General features: G+C 43.6%; 1 protein-coding gene across 1 annotated transcript in view; it reads left to right on the forward strand.

Moving 5' to 3' along the window:
- nod2 (nucleotide-binding oligomerization domain containing 2) overlaps positions 1–24,809 on the forward strand; it is a 59,947-nt gene that overhangs the window by 16,366 nt on the left and 18,772 nt on the right. The window contains 3 exon segments of the mRNA XM_039762880.1: positions 16,219–16,342; positions 22,764–24,246; positions 24,248–24,529. Of these exon segments, the coding sequence (XP_039618814.1) occupies positions 16,219–16,342; positions 22,764–24,246; positions 24,248–24,529 (1,889 nt within the window).

Below are 24,809 nucleotides of genomic sequence, written 5' to 3' on the forward strand. Positions count from 1 at the left end.
ACATATATAATAAGAATAGCTACCTTAGATAGAAAGATATGTAAGGCACTATGTAGTAGATCGATGCATAGTTTATGAAATTGGAAAGACGAATATGAAGAGTTAGTGTCTCTCCGGAAAATCCTTGGGTACCGTTGGTTTGACTTTGTGTCAAATGAGCGGTTGCTCAAGGAGTCGCGAATGAGGCACATTACCTGCATTGTGAGGGAGCGTCAGTTACAACATTACGGCCATGTGGCGCGTTTCCCAGAGGGTGATCCAGTTCGTAATATCCTCATTGCTGGGGACCAGAGTGGCTGGACCAGGCCAAGGGGTCACCCACGTAACACCTGGCTGCGGCAGATAAAGGGTCATTTCTGGAGGTTGGGACTGGACCACGTGTCTTCCTGGGGGTTTGCTAAATGAGATCCCGAGTTATTTCGTTGTGTAGTGGATGCGGCAATGCACTGTACCGGTGCATGCTCCCCAACTTGACTTGGCCACCTTTTAGGCAAACCCTGTATAATTGGATAAAAAAAAATGCAAGAATGACAAAGTTTTTAGGTCTTTTCAGACAGCAGTCAAAATCATGACAGCCCCTTAAGAGGAAGCCAGACTGGAAGGGGTGGGTCCAGGAGACAGCAACCCAATATGTAGGAAAAAAAATCAGGAGAAGTATTAGTTAACAGCGCCAACCCTTGACTCGGAGAGGAATTACATGTGTGACATAACTAAAGCCCAGACCCATCAGATCGGGTGTACTGAACTGAGAGATCATGTACGCGGGGGATAGCATTGCCGTTGACGTGGAGGGATCCCCAGCGATGTTGAACTGAAATTTATAGAGCTAAAGTTCCAAGAATCGAATCATCTTTTGACATACGGATTCGACTCCTTGTGTAGGACCATCCACTTTAATGGTGCATGATCTGTCACCAGAGTGAACTTATGGCAGTAAAGGCAGTACCTTAGCTGCTGGACGGCCCATTTAATTGTCAGAGCTTTTTGTTCCACCGTGGCATATCTGGTTTCCAGGTCCAACAGTTTCTGGCTCAGGTACATTATCAGGTATTCAACGCTATTGACACTTTGGCTTGGCATGGCACCTTGACCCGTGTCTGAAGCATCTGCCTGGAGAGAAAAGACAGGAGTCAACAATAATAGGTGCTGAAGTGAGGGCCTGCTTAATGTCACGAAATGAGGTTTCATTTTTCTCATCCCATACCTCTTTATTAGGGGCACGCTTTTTCATGAGATTTATCTTATTACTAGCAAAATTTCCACGCTTCGCAGCAGCGCAGTACTGCCTTAAAATTTTAATTAAGAAGAAAAGTAAACCTTTTTAAACTGAAGGAAAATATACCAATAATAATTTATTAAGGATCTCTTTGTATACCACGTTGTCACTTCGGCCCTCCGGTTGTAACATGACGAAGCTGTGCACTGAGCTTACTCTTGAGCATGCAATGTACAGTTGGCCATGTAAAAAGTAATCTTGTTTCAAATCTCACAGCTTGGATTGCTGCTGTCATAATCGGTTTGAGTTTCATTGTTTGTTTCAATTACGACAGTATTTGCAGGACTTGTTGTGTTGAAGTGACATTTGGCATCTGTCAAGTGTTGTAAGGGTACAACCGATTTCATCAATAACTTCACATCCAGCTTTTGAGAGTTTAAACATTCATAAACATCAAAGTGTCCACTACTGAAATCGTCACCTGTCAATCTAAGATGTTTAAGAGGCATTGGCGGTTCTCCAAAAGTGTAAAATATTTGGCCATTTCGGTACACTTTAAAGCGACAACCGAACAATTCAGCGGCAGCCATCAACTCACATGCAGAACCATAGATGAAGGGCATAAGCATTTCACTCTCTATAGTGCTCCTGTGTAGTATAATTATCTCTTGTACCGTCATCAGTCCACACCTTGAACCTGTCCCAGTCATTCAATACATAAGACACAATGTTCCTCCGGATATAAATAGTGAGCCTGATATGGCCGTGCAATATGTAACACAGAGAATGGAAAAGGCAGGTGCCATCTCCGGGCATGGAAACCACTCGGTAAGTGACAGTTCTTTGATTGTTGGTGATCACCTCGATAGAAATATTAATGGGTGTACGGTTGGAACGATAAAGGAAATGGGTACCTGAACAATGTAAAGTAAGTTTAAAATACCTACACAATAACTATAATTGTAATAAACGAACAATAAAACAACGGAGAAGCCGTGGATTAAATAAAAAGGCGGCAGTTATCAGCAGGTTGACGTGAATCCCGTGGCAAAGTAAGGAAGGGAATGAAGAGATCGGAGTGACGAACGGCCTTATATAGGCAGGTAGCCAACAACGTGGGAGGTGTTGGGATGGGGGACCCAATGCCGCCTCACACGGCGACTGAGCTGCAGGCTATGGACGTATATATGTACATAAATAGGATTCAGTTAGCATTGGGAACCCGCGTACCAAATTTCTTGAAGATGGGCCCATAAGTAACAAAGACCGTTGGAAAGTTCAATATGGCGGCCGACAGTGGCGTCATACCACCAAAATAAGTACGTACATCGGTTTCGGTTAGTGCAGGGAAGCCGCCTACCAAATTTCGTGAAGATGGGGCATAAATAAGAAAGTTCAACATGGCGGACGTTGTCGACCGTTATGACCGTTACGCGTAGAATTTCCAAATGAAACCTGCTTAACTTTTGTAAGTAAGCTGTAAGGAATGAGTCTGCCAAATTTCAGCCTTCTACCTACATGGGAAGTTGGAGAATTGGTAATGAGTGAGTGAGTGAGTGAGTGAGTCAGTCAGTCAGTCAGTGAGGGCTTTGCCTTTTATTAGTATAGATTAATCTGGAGACCGGCTTCACAAAGTGCTAGAATGACGGCTCAAACATGCATCACATGATTTTCCCATGTGTTGGAATAGATGATGACGTAATTAAGGTAGGCAGCAGTATAGGTGTTAGGGTGACGTAGCCCTCTATCCACCATTAGAACGTGGTAGTTGCCCTGTGCAAGCCAAAAGGGATGACACAATATTTCCAGTGTCTACTAGAGATATAAATGCGTTTTTAACCATGGCAGACTCTGTTGCAGGATTTCTCAGTACACTTTTGTCATGTCAAGTGTTGTCAAGAATTGCGCTTTTCCAAGTCACTTGAGGAGTTAATCCACTAAGGGCATTGGATACGCATCAAATTGGGAAAGTTGATTACTCCAATGGAAGTCATTGCAAAAGCGCCAATTGACGTCTAGTTTTGGGACCACAACAATAGGGATCGGCCAAGGACTACAGCTTTCCTCATTCACACCAAGGTCTAACATTCATCTGATCTCAAGTTCAACTTCTGCTCTTTTTGCTTCTGGGAGCCAATAGGAACATTCTCTGACAACCACTCCCAGATCATCCACTGCCATTGGGACAGATTTGATTGCTGCTTCGAGCTCCAGTCTTTGTTGGGATGTCAAATTAGAAGCAAAATTTAACAACAACATTTATTTATATAGCACATTTTCATACAAACAGTAGCTCAAAGTGATTTAAATAATAAAGAATAGAAAAATAAAAGACACAATAAGAAAACAAAATAAGTCAACATTAATTAACATAGAATAAGAGTAAGGTCCAATGGCCAGGTGGGACAGAAAAAACAAAAAAAAAACTCCAGACGGCTGGAGAAAAAAATAAAATCTGTAGGGATTCCAGACCATTAGACTGCCCAGTCCCCTCTGGGCATTCTACCTAACATAAATGAAACAGTCCTCTTTGGATTTAGGGTTCTCACGGAAGGACTTGATGATGATGGTCACGTAGACTATTAAGTAAATATTCCCTATGGATTAAAAGAGAGCATAGCTATTCAGAGTATGGGTCGAATTTGACAATTTGGTTGTTTCACCAAATACTCCACCAACCCTTTTCTTTCTTTTATCTCTTGGGGTCCTTGCCAATGGGCTAATAATTTAAAATTTGAAGTAGGGAGCAGGACCACTGTTTAAAATGCAGGTCCGCAGCCACGCCATAGTGTGTGAGAAACTCTGACTTCAACCAATCATGATCCCTGGCTACCCATTCATGAAAGTCATAGGAACCCTTCTGAGTCTCACCTGTCGGGAAAGGAGCCAGTATTTGCAATCAGTCCTTGTGTTGCCAATGTCTTACTGCTGTTCTTTCAAAGGTGAGGAGGTATGTCTCAAAATCATCCTTAGAATGAAGTGTCAGCAACACCTGGGAGGGGCCCAACAGTCTTTCCTTACAGAGTGCCATCCGGGCAATTAGATGGTTTTCAGACTCAGCCAGTTGAATCTCCTGGTTTCCCACCTGAATCTGTAATGCCCGGAAATTCATTGTCAGTGCAGCCACCAACATTGTCAAGTCTACTGGTTCTGACATCACCAGTAAAGATCCTGCTGACTATGCCACTGTAAGAAAATACAAAGACAAATATGAAAAGTTGAGGCACCTTGTAGGCATACCCCATATAACTGGGTAAAAAAAAAGCAAAAGAGGCAAAGGACTTTTAAGTATTTTAATACATGACTCAGAATAACGGCTGGAGCAAGATGCCAGTGTTGCCTTTTAAGAGAAAGCCAGACTGGAAGGGGAGGGACCAGGAGACAGTAACCTGGAAGTGACATCACTGTGACTGACGGTCGTCCGATCTGTAGGAGAAAAAAGTGAAGAAGCATTTGGCAATAGAGCCAACCCTTGACTCAGTGGGGAATTATAGCTAGATGAGCCCTCAAGTTGTCTTCTAAATTGCATATGTGTGACAACAGATACATGATAGATAGATAGATAGATAGATAGATAGATAGATAGATAGATAGATAGATAGATAGATAGATAGATAGATATGAAAAGCACTATATAGATGATGGAATTATATAAAAGGTATCATTATAGATAGATTTCAGTAGTAGAAAAAGTAGTACTATCCCATTTACTGAGCTGAGTCAGCTAGATATGTAAGTCACTATATGACAGAGAAATATACTAGATGCTGTAAATAGATATGGATGGCACTTAATGGTAAATTGATATGAAACTGCTATAATAGATAAGACAGTGGTAGTAGAAGAAGTACTACTACTGTCCTATGTACGAAGGTGGGTGATCTAGATATGTAAGGAACTATTTGATAGATAAACCTACAGTCAGTCAGTCATTGTCCAACCCGCCATATCCTTACACAGGTTCATGGGGGTATGCTGGAGCCAATCCCAGCCAACACAGGGCGCAAGGCAGGAACAAACCCCGGGCAGGGCGCCAGCCCACCACAGGGCACACACACACAAACACACAATTTAGGATCAGCAGTGCACCTAACCTGCATGTCTTTGGACTGTGGGAGGAAACCAGAGCACCCAGAGGAAACCCATGCAGACATGGGGAGAACATGCAAACTCCACGCAGGTAGGACCTGGGAAGTGAACCCAGGTCTCCTTACTGTGACGCAGCAGCGCTACCACTGCGCCACCGTGATGTTGTTTTTTTGTTAATTTTTTTTAATCTTTTGTTTATTAATCTGTTAACATTGCCTGTCCTACTGTTCTCCTTGCATAGCAAGACAATAGCTTCCCACTTACCCTTATGTCTCCATGCCTGAGAGACATGCCCCTAAAGTGCTGGATACCGTATGCTGGTTCACCTAGATCTAAAATATAGATAGACAGACAGAAACTTTATTAATTCTGAAATAAATTTCTAAATTAAAGCAGAAAACATAAAAAGGCACAAATATACATATAAGAAGAATTATCATAATATTAAGTACAGGTAGTCGGACATCCGACCTACGACTTACGAACGGGGCTGCAGCTGTGACGCATGCGCCTCAGTAACTGCCACTCAGTCATCTTTGGCCTGGGGAAAGTGAAAAGTAGTTAGAATTGCAGATACCAGTTACAATTTTGCTTTACAGGATGCCAGTCATTGGCACAGTAGAATGGCGCAGTATAGTGCATAGTGTCATTGTCTGTTATGATGTCTGCTAGACCAGCTCAGTACGATTCAGCACACAAGCAATAAGACCACCTTAGCCGAGGGGTGACTCATCATCGAGCCTGATGGATGAGGGTATAAATAACCTGACACAGTAAACCTTGGAGCACCACAGTTGTCTCAGTCTCTTACTGAGGATGCTTCTCTGTTTAGCTAAGAACTCATCCTGGAAGTGAGAGCCACAGTCCAGGATTGTAAGCAGCTTTCTGAGTGACCTCTGTTTTACTACTCCCTCCAGCGAGTCCAGCCTGACTCTCAAGATTGAACCAGCTCTTTTTAATCAGATTTTTAGGCTGTTGGCATCACCTGCACTTATGGTGTTTCCCTAGGACGATACCACATAGCTAGTCACTACAGATTGATAGAAAAAAATATGGGACATGCTGTTTAACACACTAGATTCTCACCTTCATCTACCTCCCACCCCTAAATCCAGTGGGAGAAATGCCTCTTAAGACACATAGATATTGTATGCTGGTTCTCCTAGCCCTAAAATAAGAGATATGCTCTATAACACAAAAAAATTTTTGCTTCATCTCCCCCACCGCACCCAATGTGAGAGACATGCTTCGTGAGACAATACATTTTCAGCTACATCTGCCCACATGGCTTGGGGATGCCCTTTAATACAATAAATGAACAGCTCCTTTTACCCACCTGATCATGGGAGGGCAAAGTCAAGCTATACATAGAGGCATAAATGCTGATGTGAAGTTTGGGTTTAATATAAAACTTTGGATTACAAAGTTAAATGAAATCGTATTGTCATCTCAACCACATACAAGTAAATAGAGAGACAGAATGACAATGCTCAGGGCTCACAGTGTACACATAATGCAAATAAGACAAGTTAACATACCCAAACAGACAAAACCTTGTAACGTACTCTTAACTACGCAATCAGCCACAATTACACTTAAGACCCCCTGAATGTAAGTTCCACAGATCAATGCAGTGGCGGCTCTTTTGACATGATGAATAAAGAGACTTGTGCATAAACTGGAGGCAGAGATCATGGTCTAAGTGGAGAACTGAATTTTATGGTAGAGCAGTGGTTTACACCGCTGCTTCACATATCTAGGGTCCAGGGTTTGAATCCCATGCCCAGATGTTGTCCATGTGGAGTTTGCTTATCCTTCCTGTGTCTAAATAGGCTTGCCTTCCACATACTCAAAGCAATGTAGGTTAGGTTTATTGATGACTCCAAAATGGCCTCAGTATGACAGTGTGTGTGAGTGGACCTTCAGATGTATTGGTGCTGTACCCAGGACTGTATCCTACCTTGTGCCCAGTGCTGTCAGGATAGGCTCAGGCCCCTGCAACCCGCCTCTTGGGTTAAATGGGTATGTAAATACCTGGCCAACATGACCAGTGAGAATTACCTGAAATTCATTTAAAGTTGAAGCAGAAACTGACAGGGATGAAAGTGTGAAGCCACGGTGGCTGTCCAGACCCCGCACTGAAGACCCTTTTTTCTGTATGTTCACAGGACTGAGGTGGCAGCCACTGAGAAGGACACTTTGTTTGTCTATTTGCCACTGCCTTCTACTTGCTACTAGAGTTCATTTCTGCTTTACAGTACCACCAGAGTATGAAAAGACCCCCTGGGATCCTAAACTAGTTACAGTGTGGGGCTGGAATATAGCAGAAAGATCTTGGAAGTATACTTGATACATTTCAACAGCAAGCATCAAGAAGTTAAAACATGTAGGCCTGGCATGACCTTGAGGTGCCTTTAGGGGGTCACTTTTTTGCAAGATGGAGCATTTAAAATTTTGTTAATTTAATTTATTAAATATATGACATATCACATTTCGCTTTTGAAATACTTTTGTAACAATCATTTATATTTATAGATACAACAACATTTATCTATACATCACATTTTCATACAAGTGATGCAGCTAAAGGTGCTTTACAAGATGAAGTAAGGAAAAAATATATAAAAATAAGATTAGGCAATACTAAGTAACAAAGAATAAAGTAAGGTCTGATAGCCAGGAGGACAGGAAAAAAACAAAAAAACTAAAGAGGGCTGGAGAAAAAAAAAGAAAAATTCTGCAGGGGTTCCAAGGCCACGAGACCACCCGGCCCCCCACTGGGCATTCTACTTAACATAAATGATGTAAATCAGTCCTCGTGGTTTTCAGGCTTCACATGGAAGAACTTGATGATGAAGGTTTTGTGGACCTCTGGCCTTCAATTCATTAATGTAGGTACTGCATGGCGCCTTGATCAGGTGGTGATGGTACAGATCACCACCACAGAAAACCAGTAAAAGAACAGCAGAGAAAGTAGGGTAAATAACAATGATAATACAATGTAATTATACATTGATCAGCCACCACATTAAAACCACTGCCAGGTGAAGTGAATGGCATCAATTATCTTGTTACCAGTAGCACCTGTTCAGGGGTAGGATATATTAGACAGTAAGTGAACAGTCAGTTCTTGAAGGTGATATGTTGGAAGCAAGAAAAATGGACAAGCATAAGGATCTGAGCGACTTTGACAAGGGCCAAACTGTGATGGCTAGACAGCTGGGTCAGAGCGTCTTCAAAATGGCAGGTCTTCTGGGGTGTTCCTGGTATGTAATGGTTAGTGCCTACTAAAAGTGGTCAAAGGAAGGACAACTAGTGCACTGGCAACAGTTTCCCTGGGTGCCCAAGGCTCACTGATGATTGTCAAGAGTGAAGCCTAGCCTGATCCTTCAGTCGAGCTCTTCTTGTACAAATTACTGAAAAACTTAATGCTGACAATGAGAGAGTGGTGTCAGAACACACATGCTGCATATGGCGCTGCGTAGCCACACTGGTCAGAGTGCCCATGTTGACCCCTGTCCATCACCGTAAGTGCCTACAATGGACAAAAGAGTGTCAGAATTGGACTATGGAGCAGTGGAAGTAGGTAGCCTGGTCTGATGATTCACATTTTCTTTTAGATCATGTGAATGGCTGGGTGCATGTGTGTTGTATACCTGGGGAAAAGATGGCAGCAGGGTGTACAATGGGAAGAAGGCAAGCCGATGGAGGCAGTTTGATGCTCTGTGAAATGTTCTGCTGGGACGCCTTGGGCACCTGGGATTTCATGTGAATGTTACTTTGACCACCTGCCTAAAGATTATAGCAGTCCACATACACCCCTTTTTGGAAAGCAGCATTCCCTGATGGCAGTGGCCTCTCTCGGAAGGATAATGTGCCCAGCCACACTGCACAAATTGTCCAGGAATGGTTTGAGGAACATAACAAAAGAGGTCAAGGTGTTGACTTGGCCTTTGAATTCACCACGTCTCAATCTGATCAAGTATCTGTGAGACATGCTGGAAATCAAGGATGATCTATGGAGACCCCACCTTGCACCTTGCAGGGCTTGGAGCACTTGCTGCTAATGTCTTGGTGCCAGAAGCCACTTTCAGAGGTCTTGTTTAGTCCATGCCTCGACGGGTCAGAGCTGTTTTGGGGGCATTGGGGGACTTACACAGTATTAGGCAGGTGGGTTTAATGTTGTGGCCAATTGGCGTATGTATTAATAAAACACATTAAATTTTAATTTTTAGTATTATTTAACAACATCTTGTAATAATAATAAGAATACATTTTATTTATATAGAACCTTTCCCATGCTCAAGGTGCTTTAAACAAAATCATACAAATAGTTTTTGCAAAGAAAAATAAACAAATAAACACAGGATATACAAAAGCATTAGAACAGAATGAAAGAAAGAGTAAACCAGATTATACTCAATACTAAAAGAAAAGCCTGAATAATTTGTGATATAACACACACAAACACACATCATCCTGAGCATCTGGACAGAGAGGTAAACTAAAAGAAGGGGCAGAGTGTCCAGTTAAGTTAAAAGACTTCCTGAACAAATTAGTTTTAGGCTGTTTTGTAAACAAATGAATAGAGTCAGCTGATCGAATCACAGTGACATCACTTCCAGGTTACTGTCTCCTGGTCCCACCCCTTTTGGGAGGTCATTCCAAAGTGTGGATGCTATGGAGCTGAAGGCCCTGTCACCCATAGAGTGCAGGTTAGTGTGGGGCACAACAAGATTGCCAGAATCAGAGGACCTTAGTGGGTGAACAGGAGCATAGCCATGGAGAAGGTCATTGATGTGGTGTGGTATGAGGCCATTTAAAGCTTTGTAGGTTATTAATAGAATATTATACTCAATTCTGTAAGACACATGGGGAGCCAGAGAAGGATGTGTGTGATGTGCTTGCTGTTGCATGTTCATGTTAGGACTCTTGCAGCAGAGTTCTGAATCAGCTGGAGATGTGATATAAGATTAGAAGGGTAGGGAGTTATAATAATCGATGCAGGATGTGATAAAACCACAGACAAGTTTCTCAGCATTAGAAAAAGAGAGGAAAGAGCAAACGTAGGATTTGTTACGGAGGTGGAAGTAAGACATTTTCTTAATGTGGTTTATGTGGGTGGAATAGAAAAGGGTGGAATCAAAAATGACATCAAGATTCCTTGTATTAGAAGAAGGTCTAATGAGATCACCATGAAGAGTGACGGAAAAGGAGCTCATTTTGTAGTTTGAAACCGAGTTCAGGAGGTTTTGTAGGCAGCAGATTCTAATTCAAATGATTTGATTGATGTGCTGCTGTTGATTGTTGCTTGGTTTGTCAAAGGTCTGTGACTAACTGTAGTTTGTAGTTCTAAAACATAAAAAAATTGAAAGATGTACCTGATGGAGAGCTGAAATTGGCATTGAAGTCCACCGGTCACTGCCATTTCACTAACTTGTACTGCTTCACCGTCTGGGACACAACTGGAAGGTGAAAGAGGAACATACAGATGTTTATCTAACCCCTGGCAAAATGTAAATTAAGGAGCAATTAATGTCACACAGAATGCTTCTCTATTTTAAGAGAGGCTATTTCGAAACTTCCCAAAGACTTTGAAATGGGAGTTTTTGAAATTTCAAAAATTTCTACAGCACATTCCATTCAAGATGTTCAAACGATTTACTGAAGTAACAAGCACTGATGTTTGTGGCGTGAGAATTTGATTGAGCCATTCTAGAATGCTCCTTTCTTGGTAATAAGGAGTGTCCCTCTTTTGCCAATGACTAGTGAAACATGCAAATTCGAGCTCCCTTCACATTACAAAACATCAATCAGACTTGATTGACATCAGATCATTGTGATACCCTCTGATATCTTCATCATCTGACAAAATACAGAAATATACATTAAGCAAGAACTAAAGTGAAATTGAAAACTGACATAAAAAGTGACAAATCATAATAAGACAGGCTGAACACACACACTACACAAAATTACACATCTCAAGCTGAAGGCATGGTAGCAGCACTAATCATGAGGCCAGCAAACAAATGAAAACACAAAACATTCTTCATACATACACCTGCTCTGTCTTTCTGGACTGGAATTCTTCATTTCTTTGTAATGGGTCATCATATTGCAGGCTTCATTTCTGTGAAATGGAAGGAGCACTTCTGGGCTTCCTTAGTGACTTTTTTCAAATTGAGCATGCATATCAGTAGTGAGTGAAAATCATTTCTTGAATTTCTTTTTCAAGTTACTGTAGCTACTGTGACCGGATATGACAGAGTAGCTGAGACAGCTTTGAATGTTGGGGCACAAACTGGGTGTCCTCATTTAATAAGCAAGTGCAGACAAAAATGGTGCATGATAGTACAAATAAACGGATGGCTGTATCAGCCCAAAACAACATTTCCCAGGATTCTGGGAACAAAAACTCCGTCCAGGTTGAGCTGCCTGGTTCTGGGGACTAACTGTTTTTATGGTATCTGAGTTTGAAGGGGCGGGACCTAATGTGGATGCAGGGGTGGGGCTAAGCAACTGCTTTGAGCGTCATCTAAGAACTGCAGCTGAAGCACATGAAATGGCGACAGGGCCCCCTCTAGTCCCAGACTGGAACTGGTTTACCTCAACAGAGCCGGGAAGGTGATTCCCCAGGCACACATGCACAATGCTGCCTTTAAATGAGTAAATGGAACTGGACTTTTCATAGGTCTTCACTGGTATATGCTGAATAGCCTTGACTGGGAAACACTTGAAATGGAAGTGTAAATGTGCCAACATAAAAAACAAAACAAAACAGAAGGCCCCTGTTTTAATACGGGTGATGCCCGTTAAGCCTCATCTCTAAACTGGAAAGCTCAGGCTGCACATGCACACTCACACACACTCAAGGGTAAAAGAGAACACTGCAGGGCCAATTGGTCCAGTCATTTAGTCAGAGAAAGGCTGGCAGTACTCGACACAAAGACAGTTCCACATACTACAAGAAGCAATATTTTTCTAGGTAAGTAATTACATTAAGAGTATAATAAAAAATTGGAAAATAATTGCTTAAGAAGACAAGGCTAGGAGTTGTTATAAACATTTTAATAACTAGTTAAATTGCAGAGGGATGTTTATTTCTTGTTTTGCACAATAACTGGAGCGCTCTGTTCTATGGGCCCTCAATGCAGAAACACCGCTGATGACAACAAAATCAGTCCACTGGCAGACAGACATGATAACAACAGTGGAAGCTTTCACATTTTATGCAAACCCTTGAGCTTTTCAAATCAAACACACTTAGCATATTCATCTGTAAATGTTTTTGTTCATGACAACAGCAAATTAATTGACATTTTTTGGTAGAGCGGGCGGCATGGTGGCGCAGTGGGTAGCGTTGCTGCCTTGCAGTTAGGAGACCTAGGTTCGCTTCTCAGGTCCTCCCTGCGTGGAGTTTGCATGTTCTCCCCGTGTCTGCGTGGGTTTCCTCCCACAGTCCAAAGACATGCAGGTTAGGTGCAGTGGCGATTCTAAATTGTCCCTAATGTGTGCTTGGTGTGTGTGTGTGCCCTGTGTTGACTGGGATTGGCTCCAGCAGACCCCCGTGACCATGTAGTTAGGATATAGTGGATTGGATAATGGATGGATGGATGGTAGAGCTGTCAAAGCCAGCAGGCCAGTTTCATGTAGTCCACAGTGTGAGAGTGACTTTCTGGACAGATGAAACTTGAAAATGAAGGCTGGAGAGATCAGGTAGGTCCTCCATTTGAACATCAAGACAGATGGATTCAGACTAACATGCACATCTCTAGAACTTTGAAGGACAGCTGAATACCAGAAGAAGACTCATGAAGAAATGGGGTAAGTGTGTAGACTTAACATATCCCCCAGTGATTGGATAGAGACTTGAACCTTGCTGTCTGAGGGCTGGGAGGTGGCAGTGATGACAATTGTGTCACCGTGTCACCCACAAACTGATCAGTGCAGTAGAAATTAAAACAAAAAATGCAAGCTAAAAAAAAAAAATGTAATCATTGATAAATGCGAGCAAAGCTTGGAGGTGTATTATACTTGTCCATCAGAGTTTATCAAATACCCTCAAGTCAAGTAGTTCTACATATTGCAAAAAGGACAAATTAGAAAGTTCAAAGAAGAACAGCTAGAGAGCTGCTCCATTAATGAAGGATAAGAGTGAAAGTCATTAAGGATTAAACTACAGTAAAGATGCACTATTTAACATTATGAAGTGGAGCAACATTGGTGATGCAGCGCAAAATGCTGCTGTCCTACACCTGCAAAGTTCTGGGTTCATCAGTAGTCATTGATTACTGCTGGTAACTGAACGTCATCTTCTGTCTTTTTCTGCTTACACTCTGCAGTTAGAGGGGCACTTTAATGTGCTTTTTATATTTGCCTCTTGTGCCCTGGGATCATCTCAAGCTACCTGTGGATTAACCAGGTCTGATTACAGTAGTAGTAGCAGCAATGTCTGATGTTCAAATGACCATGAAATTATTATGTGTAGGTCCAACATTGCAACATCTTGCAGCCCTCCACACTGCCTGATTCAAAGAGTTCATGGAAGTCCAGGCTTGACATCCTGTCTACAGTCAGACATAAGAATTTTATCAAAAGTACAACATGAATTTAATTGGGGGGGTGGTAGTGGTTTAGCGGTGCAGTGGTTAGCACTGCTGACCCACAGGTCCAGAATTGGGATTTGGATAGCAGCTTCGGTGCTGTCCATGGTGTTGTCTTTTTTCATTTTTGTCTATAGCAGGGGTGTCCATGACTGGCTATCAAGTGTCCATCACATGATAAAGTTGAAGATCTCAGTAATGCTGAACTGCTCAGATTCACAAAGCATTATGATGGCACTTTCTGCTGTGGTAGAATGAGAGCACCAACAAGCCAAGGAATTATATAATGAGTTAAATTAACAACAAGGATCACCTTCTAATTATGAAAATGCTTTGAGGCCCACAACTTAGCAGGTCATCTGTTGGCTCACTTCACAGCTCGTTTTTATTTGGCTGTCATTTAAGGAAAAAAGAAGCAACTCAGAGAATTGTTAAATAACAAAGGCAATAAAAGTGAAGAGAAAAGAAGTCAATTAATAGCAGAAATTGGTTACTGATTAAGAAAGTGGCAGGAAGGAAATTTTCCTGCCGCCACTGTGGCCCTCCAGGGTTGGAGTTGAACAACTCTGGTCTATAGTAAGCTAAGGTTTTACAGTGGTAAGTGCTGGTAGACACTCCTTCAGAGCTGAATCCTAGATTGGGCACAGTTTGTGTGGACTTTCTATGTTGTCCCTAAGTTTGTCTGGATTTTCCTCTTACATCTCCATAGGTTATTTGATGATTCCAAACTGGCAACATGTGAGTGGGCCCTGTGATGAACTGGCTTCTCATCCAGGATCGGTCCTTACTGAAATACGTGGTCTGACAATTAAGTTTGCAAACTTGCCATCATGTTCTTACATTGGCAGCACTGTACAAACAGCTTGGTGAGGTTTCATAACCTTGGTATATCAGTGTCTCACAGCTGTGTTCGTGTCGATGTGTGGTGGTGTCTTCATTATTGTTATTGCATGTTCTTATGTGCCATCGTGAGAATGTCGGAGCTTGCAATAGGGCAACGAGCAAACACATGCTCACATGGCACAGTCTGTAAGTGAGTTTTTAGCTAGTAAACCAATAACTGTTGTCAGGGATGCCAGGGGCAACGACCTGGCCGGGACGCCGTGACGGACCGGAAGAGGGTCAAAGCCCACCCTGGATCACGTGGGGGCCGCCTTCCTGGTTGCTCTTGGGGCCACGGGTACAGGGCATGGAAGCTCCACCCTGTAGGGGCCTGTGGTCACCGCCAGGAGGCGCCCTAATGCCTTGGGGACCTTTTACCCCAGCACTTCCGCCACACCAGGAAGTGCTGGGGGGAAGATTTAGGACGGCACCCGGAGAGCTGCCGGGAGGACAGCCGGCACTTCCGCCACGCTGGGGCGTGGCCAAGGGAGGAATGCCGGGAACACCTGGTGCTCATCCGGGGACTGTATAAAAGGGGCCGTCTTCATTCATTCAGCGCTGGAGTTAGGTCGAAGCAGGACGAGGCAAGAGAGGAGAATGGAGGCGGCCCGAGAAGAAGGCATTGAGTGGCCAGGACTGTGTATATTGGGGTTTGTTTGTGCACTTTTTGACTGATTTGTAAATATTGTAAATAAATACGTGTAGTGGTGATTAAGAACATGTCCGCCTGTCTGTGTCCGGGTCGGCTCTACACTGTATTGGAACACCCTCACCTGATCTGGCCCCCAATGACTTTTTCTTTACTCGAAGATAAAGGAATTATTGAAAGGAAGACATTTTGATGACATTGAAGACATCAAGCGTAATATGACAACAGCTCTGATGGCCATTCCAGAAATAAAGAATTCCAAAATTTCTTTAAAGGGTGGTCTAGGTGCTGGCATTGGTGCAGAGCTTCCCAAGGGGAGTACTTTGAAGCTGACTGTAGTGATATTCAACAATGAGGTATGTAGCACTTGTTCTTGGATGAGTTCACAAACGTAATTGTCAGACCTTGTAGGCTCTGGTCCCCTGCAAAGTTCAACTGGGTTAAGCAGGTCTGAATACTTTTATGTTATACTACATTTTAAATGGTAACTGTCAGGTTAATAGTTGAAAGAACTATACCAGAGTCACAGTATTGGTGATGCTATTGAAGATTTCTCTTAGTCTCATGAACTTTTAGTCTAGTGAGTTTATGTTTAGGTAGACATACTCTAACTAACAATTTGTCACTGAAATTGCTTTAAACAGTACACCATTACAGTAGTATGTATAAAGAGGCTGTAAATGCACTGGATAATACTACACGTAAAAAATCAACAGCATTTGGAACCAAGATGGACTGCTTTTGTTTTAAAAAAAAATATTTTAATAAATATTCAGGCAAGAAGATTGCTGAACCTTGTTAAAGGGAAAGGAGAAGAGGCTGCCCAGCTGCTGCTGAAGAAAATCCAAGAGATACAAGCAAGTCCTTCTGCTGAAGAGGCACATGAGAACGTGGAAAAATGTGAGTGGCAATGGGGTAAAGGGGGTGACTATTGGCGGCTCATGGCCTCCAAAGCAAATCTAGTGTTTTACAGGTGGGTAGACGTGGAGATGAACCTGCAAATCTAATATCCTAAGGAGCAGGTCTCAACATTACTGGGGGAGATGGAACTGAAAATCTAGAGGGTTTATTTAACTTTTATGGAAAAATTTAACATGCTGCACAATGCACATTTCAAATTTGGAATATTTAACAGACAGCATATTTAGATAGTGTGGTAGATAGGGGGCGCTCTCGCTCCCTTGAACCCCTGTCCACGACTCCAGACACCAGGTAAAAGTCCTCAGATTGACTTTATTAAATTGCCACAGTGCAGAAAACACCCTCTCCTCCACTATTCTCATATAAATCACAATACCAATCACAAATAACCAATCCTCTAGCTCCCATGACGAACTTCCGGGTCATAGGGCACGAAGAAGTCCTCGGTCCTCCCTGCAGCTCCCTCTTGTGTCCCCCATGGCATCCAGCAGGGCTGTGAATAAAAACCACATTGTCCATGATGCCCTACTGGTCTTCTGGGGACCTCCATGCTGCAAGGAGGGCTCCACCTGGCGGCTTGGGGGTATTGGCCGGGATAAACAGCTGGCCATCCTCCACAGTATTCCCCTCCCAGCAACGAATTATAATGATTTGGAGCGGCCTGCCCCGAGAGGGAAGTCTTCCTCCAAGAGGACGTTCTGGTTGAGCCTTGATTAATTCGAACATCTTGGTCCCTGGAGAACCTAGGGGGAATATTAGTCCAAACCGACATCTTGTCCCCCTCTCTCCAAGGACAGTTCCGCCAAATATGGCCCAACCTTCGGCACCCGTAACACTGCCTCTGTCCTCCTGGTATTCTCCCCCTACGGGACTGAAAACAATAAGGAAATTTTAGGTCCGCCCCTTCTCTTGCTGGGAGAGAAACCCCTTCCGCCTCTAACGGTGCTTTCTCTCTTTCTTTCTTGTCAGGAGACCCCCATTTTATTTTCGGGATCTCCTGCTTAATCTGGGGCTTGTCCACAGTCTGAGTCTCTCTATTAAGTAAAGAGAGACCCTTTACTGTTTGCACCTCTTTACTTTTACAAATTACCGGTGGCGGCATCTTTAGGGCTGCCTCGCCCCGGGAGTCAGCACTGTCTAGCTGCCCTGAATCGATTAGCCCTTCTGCCGACCACTCGGTTAAAGTACCAACCTTGTTTGTAGTGCACGTAATGTACTGGCACCCGCTATTTATTAAAAGCTGGCCCGGTTTACACTGCGTCCCTCTTGTTTTATATACGGTACGGGTTTCACATACCTGTACCGCCACATCATGATATACGAGAGGCTCCCCACCAAATCGCTGCACGTAGTCCCTCAGCTTCTCCAACGGTGCTTTGGCTGCAGCTTCCAACTCCCCGACGATCTTTTCAATACTCGTCAGGACCTGTAGAAAACTATTTACGGGCTTGATCATGCGCTCGTGTTCGCGCAAGTCAATATTATTTATTTCGACCGGCAGAAGACTTACTTCCTCATCTGTCTTCCCTGCCGGCCGGGAGCCAATGAGCACGCCCGCCTCTGGCACGTGCTCTGACGGGTCTCGCGGAGGCTTCTTGGACTTGGAGTTCTTTTCTTCACAGGTTGAGGATCGGGCCGCTTCTTTTAGCAGGCTGCGGTCTTTCTTTTTTATTATTTTTGTGACCTCCCGATCAGCCATTTCCCGACCCTCCTTACCTTTTCGTGGGGTGAGCGGTGCCTCGCTCGCCTTCCCCTTCGGAATGTCAGAGTCCATTCCTTTGGGCTCTGGCTATGCTGTGGTGATTCCTGACGCCGTTGTCTGTTCAGGGTTCGTTACCCACAGAAATATTTTATTCAGGTCCTCTGGAAACGACGCTAGAGTATCCTGCCGACTACGCCACTGTGGTAGATAGGGGGCGCTCTCGCTCCCTTGAACCCCTGTCCACGACTCCAGACACCAGGTAAAAGTCCTCAGATTGACTTTATTAAATTGCCACAGTGCAGAAAACACTCTCTCCTCCACTATTCTCATATAAATCACAATACCAATTACAAATAACCAATCCTCTAGCTCCCAGATGCGTTGCCACCCTTCCACCCAGCTCAGCTCTTCAACCCGGAAGCCCGTCGCTCTTCCTATGATGAACTTCCGGGTCATAGGGCACGAAGAAGTCCTCAGTCGTCCCTGCAGCTCCCTCTTGTGTCCCCCATGGCATCCAGCAGGGCTGTGAATAAAAACCACATTGTCCATGATGCCCTACTGGTCTTCTGGGGACCTCCATGCTGCAAGGAGGGCTCCACCTGGCGGCTTGGGGGTATTGGCCGGGATAAACAGCTGGCCATCCTCCACAATAGATAGATAGATAGATAGATAGATACTTTATTAATCCCAAGGGGAAATTCACATACAAATTGGACAAATTGGACTGGACTGCCAATACTGATGCTCTGTGTAAGAAAGGTCAGAGCCAACTATACTTTCTTAGAAGGTTGGCGTCCTTCAACATCTGCAATAAGATGCTGCAGATGTTCTATCAGATGGTTGTGGCGAGTGCCCTCTTCTATGCGGTGTTGTGCTGGGGAGGCAGCATAAAGATGAAAGACGCCCCATGCCTCGACAAACTTGTTAAGAAGGCAGGCTCTATTGCAGTAGTAAAGTTGGACAGTTTAACATCTGTGGCAGAGCGACGGGCATTAAGCAAACTCCTGTCAATCATGAAGAATCCACTGCATCCACTGAACAGTGTCATCTCCAGGCAGAGGAGAAGCTTCACGACAGACTGCTGTCACTGTCTTGCTCCACTGACAGACTGAGGAGATCGTTCCTCCCCCACACTATGCGACTCTTCAATTCCACCCGGGGGAGTAAATGCTAACATTACTCAAAGTTATTGTCTGCTTTTACATGCATTTTTATTACTATTTAATTTAATATTGTTTTTTGTATCAGTATACTGCTACTGGATTATGTGAATTTCCCCTTGGGATTAATAAAGTATCTTATCTATCTATCTATCTATCTATCTATCTATCTATCTATCTATCTATCTATCTATCTATCTATCTATCTATCTATCTATCTATCTATCTGTCTATCTATCTATCTATCTATCTATCTATCTATCTATCTATCTATCTATCTATCTATCTCAGCAGCAGCATAAACAGACAATAACTTTGTGTAATGTTAACGTTTACCTCCCCAGGTAGAACTGAAAAGTCACATAGCATGTGGGAGGAACGATCTCCTCAATCTGTCAGTGGAGCAGGATGGTGACAGCAGTCTGTCGCTGAAGCTGCTCCTCTGTCTGATGATGATACTGTTCAGTGGATGCAGTGGATTCTCCATGATTGACAGGAGCCTGCTAAGCACCCATCGCTTTGCCACGGATGTCAAACTGTCCAGCTCCGTGCCTACAATAGAGCCTGCCTTCCTCACCAGTTTGTCCAGGCGTGAGGTGTCCTTCTTCTTTATGCTGCCTCCCCAGCAGACCACCGCATAGAAGAGAGCGCTCGCCACAACCGTCTGATGGAACATCTGCAGCATCTTATTGCAGATCTTGAAAGACGCCGGCCTTCTAAGGAATTATAGTTGGCTAGTCATGAAATGCAAAATAAATCTTTGTTTATTGTCGTATTGTTTTTGTCTTGGTAGGGTCCTAGGGTGACCCTATTCTCTGGTTTAGACTCTTTATTATGTAGACGTGAACAGGATGCCCCAAATCGCACCACTAGCCCTTGTATGTTTACTCTAACCAGCCTGGTCACTGTCAGGATTGACGGCTATTGTACTAGATTAATGCTTTCCCCTTTCTGGTTACATCTAAAATCTCAGGTAGTTTGATTAGATTAGACACAGGAGAGAAGGTTACAGTTTTTATTCATACATAGATTAATTTAATATTTCCATTTGTGTTCTAAATAGAAGCCAAGTAAAATGAGAGTGACATTAATATCAATACAACCTGGATAATATTCAGTTCATCTTGCTTAGTCTACCAGGTGACTCTCTGTCTTAGTATGTTGATTGTGATAAGGACAAGGTGTCAAAGAATATTGTGAGCACCTAAAAAAGGGGGTGTTAATGCAAGAACACAAAAATAACCTTAATTGCCCAATTGTCGCCACTCACTATAACACAAAGAGACTTTAGAAAACCTTTTACCTGAAATTATCCACCGAGAGATGCTGTATCTCAGCGGTGTGGCCATATTTAACCCACAAGTAACTGGGCTGACCCCCAATTGACCCATGAAGCTTAGGAACCTGACAAATAGAAGACACGGAGTGCCAAAGCACTGCTGAAACCAGTGATCATATAATAGCCCTCTCGAAGACACATGATGAATAACGCAAAGAAAAAAACAAACTAAAATCCACAACATACAACAGATTGGTCTTTGGTCTGACGTGGTCTGGTATAGCACTTGGATGAAATGGTAGATACAGACAGCATGGCCATTTGAACAGATCTGCAGAGGCAGGAGTACAGCCTTCTTCATGAATGGAACAGGAGAGAGACATTTTTCCTCTCTATTCCCCCCTAATTTAAGTCCAGTTCTGTTGTCTTTGACAAGTGGGAGTCCCTTCATGTTCCTTCAGCCTCCATTCCAACCCTGGCTTTTCATCTCGGCTACCTGTGTTCCCCCAGACTGTCTTCCTGGAAGGGGAATGGGTGCTAATGCTTCTAAATTTTATCAGAAGAATCCATGCTGCTGATGTCACAGATTATTAAAGTAGCAGCTCTGTACTCAGTGTAGGTGTGGATTATATAATAATATCTGATTAGATTTTATTTATATAGCACACTAAAGTAACAGTCATCCCAAGGAGCTTTACAAATAAAGATAAATGAAACAATTTGAACAATTATACTATTTAAAACTTGATATAAAAAAGAAAAATTTAAATTTTAACAAAATAAAATGGAAGTATATATTACTTATTGTAGATTATTAAAAGCACATGGAAACAAATAAGTCTTTAAATTCTTCTTAAAAGTAGTCACCGTCTGAGAGCTTTAGACAGACTGCAGCAGCTTGTTTCATTGGCGAGACCAATTAGGAGAAAAGGCTCAGCCGCCCATTGTGCACAGCCTCATCTGTGAAACAGCCAGGAGGTTAGAGGACCCTGAGCACAAAAAACTAGCAGATGTATAAGTGTAAATACGTCTCGGAGATAAGACAGGGGCAATACATTTGTAAACTAGAAGAAGGATCTTAAAATGGATCCTCTCTTTAATAGGTAACCAGTGCAAGGGTGATAAAACTGGGGTTACTGTATGTGAATGAATTTACTACTTCTTGTTAAAACATGTGCAGCACTGTTTTGGACATGCTGTAACTTCTGAATGGTCTTTCCATGGAGAGCAACAGAGAATTATGGTAGTCATGACGAGATGTGATGAAAGCATGAACTAACTTTGAAATGAAAGTGTAGAAACAAATTTAACCCCAAGATTTGCAACAAATGAAAAAACAGGACTTAATTGACCATTAATACTAATATGTTTTACACTGGATTTTTTATTACCTGACAAGGAGTTGCCCATAAGTATAACTTCTGACTTATTGCTGTTATCTGCAGGTAATTTTTATTAATCCAATTCTGAATATCATGAAGACAATGAGTGATTTGAATTTGTAGAACATGGGCATCAGGAAAGGTCTGGAGATAATTCTGAGTATCATCAGCATGAGAGTGGAAAGACATGTCATGCTAACGTAAGATTTTACCCAAAGGTAGCAAATAAATCAAAAATGAAATGGGGCCAAATATGGAGCCCTGTGGAAAATTCAGAAGAAACGCATGTAGATTTTGATTGATGATTCCAACTAGTAATATTCTCCTTCCGAATTGTCACACAACTATAGAACTTCTTCAGTGTGTTCCCAGAGACTCCAATTTTGTTCAAAACAATCGAGTGAAATACCACAATATATGTACTGTTATCAGATCCAGCAAAGTTGGAAGACTTCATACTCCTGAATCTGCAGCCATGAGAAGATTGTTAACAACCCTAACTTATGCAGTCTCAGTGTTGATGGTGGCTTTTACAGGATATACTGACATTAGCTACATGAGTTGGTGAGAGCTTCTTATTGTCAGCATTGGTAAATATCTGGTATATCGCCCTGGCTTAATGGAGAATATTTTGCGTCTAAAAAAGGTGAGGACTGTAGGCTGAGGAAATATCGGGCAAGGTATCTTGTGTCTCAAGGAGTGGAGCCATTTGTCATGACAGACATCTTGGGGTTACGGGCGGGTAACAGAATTGAACTTCCAGGCAGGTCCCTGGACACCATAGCTCCACATACAAAACTCCACAGGCTGAGGGAGGAACCTGTGCCGTCTGGTTGTCTTGATCTTTTTGTTGAGTTTCTTTTTCTTTTGCTCACAGATGCCGCTTGTCTCAACTTCCAGAGAAAGCTGCGCTCAACCCTTGCTGCCCAGTGCCGCTTCTTTAGCACCTACGACCGGAGTGATAACGTCTGCCTAGAGAACATATACACAGATGGCATACTGGAAGTACGTAACGAACTTCAGAATTCTCCCCTTGGACTGTTGGACCTCCTGAGTAAGAAGGGAACGGTGAACGCGGATGCTGACCTGGTGCTGCTGGTGGGGGAGGCAGGCAGCGGGAAGAGCACCCTTTTGCAGCGAGTGCACTTTCTTTGGGCCACGAGCAGTGCCTTTCAGGACTGGGCGCTGATGCTGCCCTTCAGCTGCAGGCAGCTTAACCTGCTGGAGAGAAAGCTTTCCCTGCGCTCTCTTATCTTTGAGCAGTGTTGCTGGCCAGATGGAAACCAGGAGGAAGTTTTCCAGTTCATTGTCAGCCACCCTGAGAGGACCATCCTGACCTTTGATGGATTTGATGAGTTCAAGTTCCACTTTGCTGATGATGAACGCCATTGCTCCCCCCTGGAACCTGCTAAGATCCAGACTATTGTCTTCAATTTGCTGCAGGGCAATCTAATGAAGAGTGCGCAAAAGATAGTAAGCAGTCGCCCGCAGGCTGTCAGCCCCAGCCTGAGGAGGTATGTCCGCAAGGAGGTCTGTCTCCGAGGCTTCTCCCCACAGGGTGTGGAGGTGTTCATCAGAAAACAGCATTGTGATGATAGGGTGGCAGCTGACGTAATCGAGTCACTAAAGAGTAACCCACCCCTTTACGGCCTCTGCCATGTCCCCGTGTTTTGCTGGATAGTATCCAAGTGTCACAAAGAGCTGCTGGGCCATGGACATGGCACCCCAAGCACCGTCACAGACGTTTACTTGATGATCTTGCAACACTTCCTCAGGCATGTAGCCCAAAAGGACACGGAGATCGACAGCTGGCTGCAAGGGTGCCTGGGGTCAGTTCTCCGCCTGGGAAAGATTGCATTGGATGGCGTCCTCGCTTCTTGTTATGCTTTCTCTTGGTTGGACCTGCAGCAGAGCGGGGTGACTGAAGATGACATGTCCATGGGATTTCTCGTGCAGAGTAAGGTCCCGTACTCGCCCACTGCATGCAGGTTTGAGTTCCTTCACATTACCCTCCAGTGCTTCTTTGCCGCACTCTGCCTCGTGGCAGATGATGAAGGTGTTGCTCAATCTATGTTTGTGACATTTTTTCGAACAAGTAGCAGAAAAAAAAAACATTCAGGTAGCTGTGGGTCGTGTCTGGATCTCTTCTTCCAGTCGTCCACTCACACAGAACAACAGGAGGAGGAGAGTACCAGCCTGCAGATCACTGCCAGCTTTGTGGCTGGACTGTTGTCTGAGCGGCACAGTGCCACACTGCAGGAGATGGGCAAGATGGCCCAGCTAGGTCGGAAATGTGGACAGGTGAAGAAGCTCCTGTTGAAAGGTATGCAGAAGCATTTCAGATCCATCCCACCTCCGGTGCCGGGAGAAAAAAAGCATGCATGCCATGCCAGAGTTTGTCTGGCTGGTCAAGTGCATCTATGAAATGCAAGACAAAGACTTGGCAAGGGATGCGGTGTGCAGCGTGGAGGTAGAGCACTTCAAGCTGATCTATTGTGGCATTGGACCAGCTGAGTGCACGGCTCTGGCCTTTGTGTTAAAGCATTTGAAGAACCCAATTGGCCTTCAGCTGGATTTCAACTCTGTGGGAGACGTGGGAGTTGAACAACTCCTGCCCTGTCTAGACATCTGCAAAGCCATCTAGTAAGTGACCTTCTGTTTGAGATGTGGGACAGGAGGAGTTTCGCTTCCATCTTGAGGGTAGCAGAGCCACCATGTTTGTATCAGAATGAGCCAAGGAAGTTTTTCGTGGCTCCATTCTTGATTCTGTGTTGAGGTTAAGAGGCACACTGAGGTCAACGAGGAAGGGACTGAACCACAGCAGGGCATAAGGATTTCATGAGTATAACACACCCACGAGAATCTAAAAGCCACAAACCGTGAGAAGAAATCCTCATAAGTTAGAAATAGCAGGGTAGGCTAA

The sequence above is a fragment of the Polypterus senegalus genome, chromosome 9 (assembly GCF_016835505.1).
Source record: "Polypterus senegalus isolate Bchr_013 chromosome 9, ASM1683550v1, whole genome shotgun sequence".
Lineage (NCBI taxonomy): Eukaryota > Metazoa > Chordata > Cladistia > Polypteriformes > Polypteridae > Polypterus > Polypterus senegalus.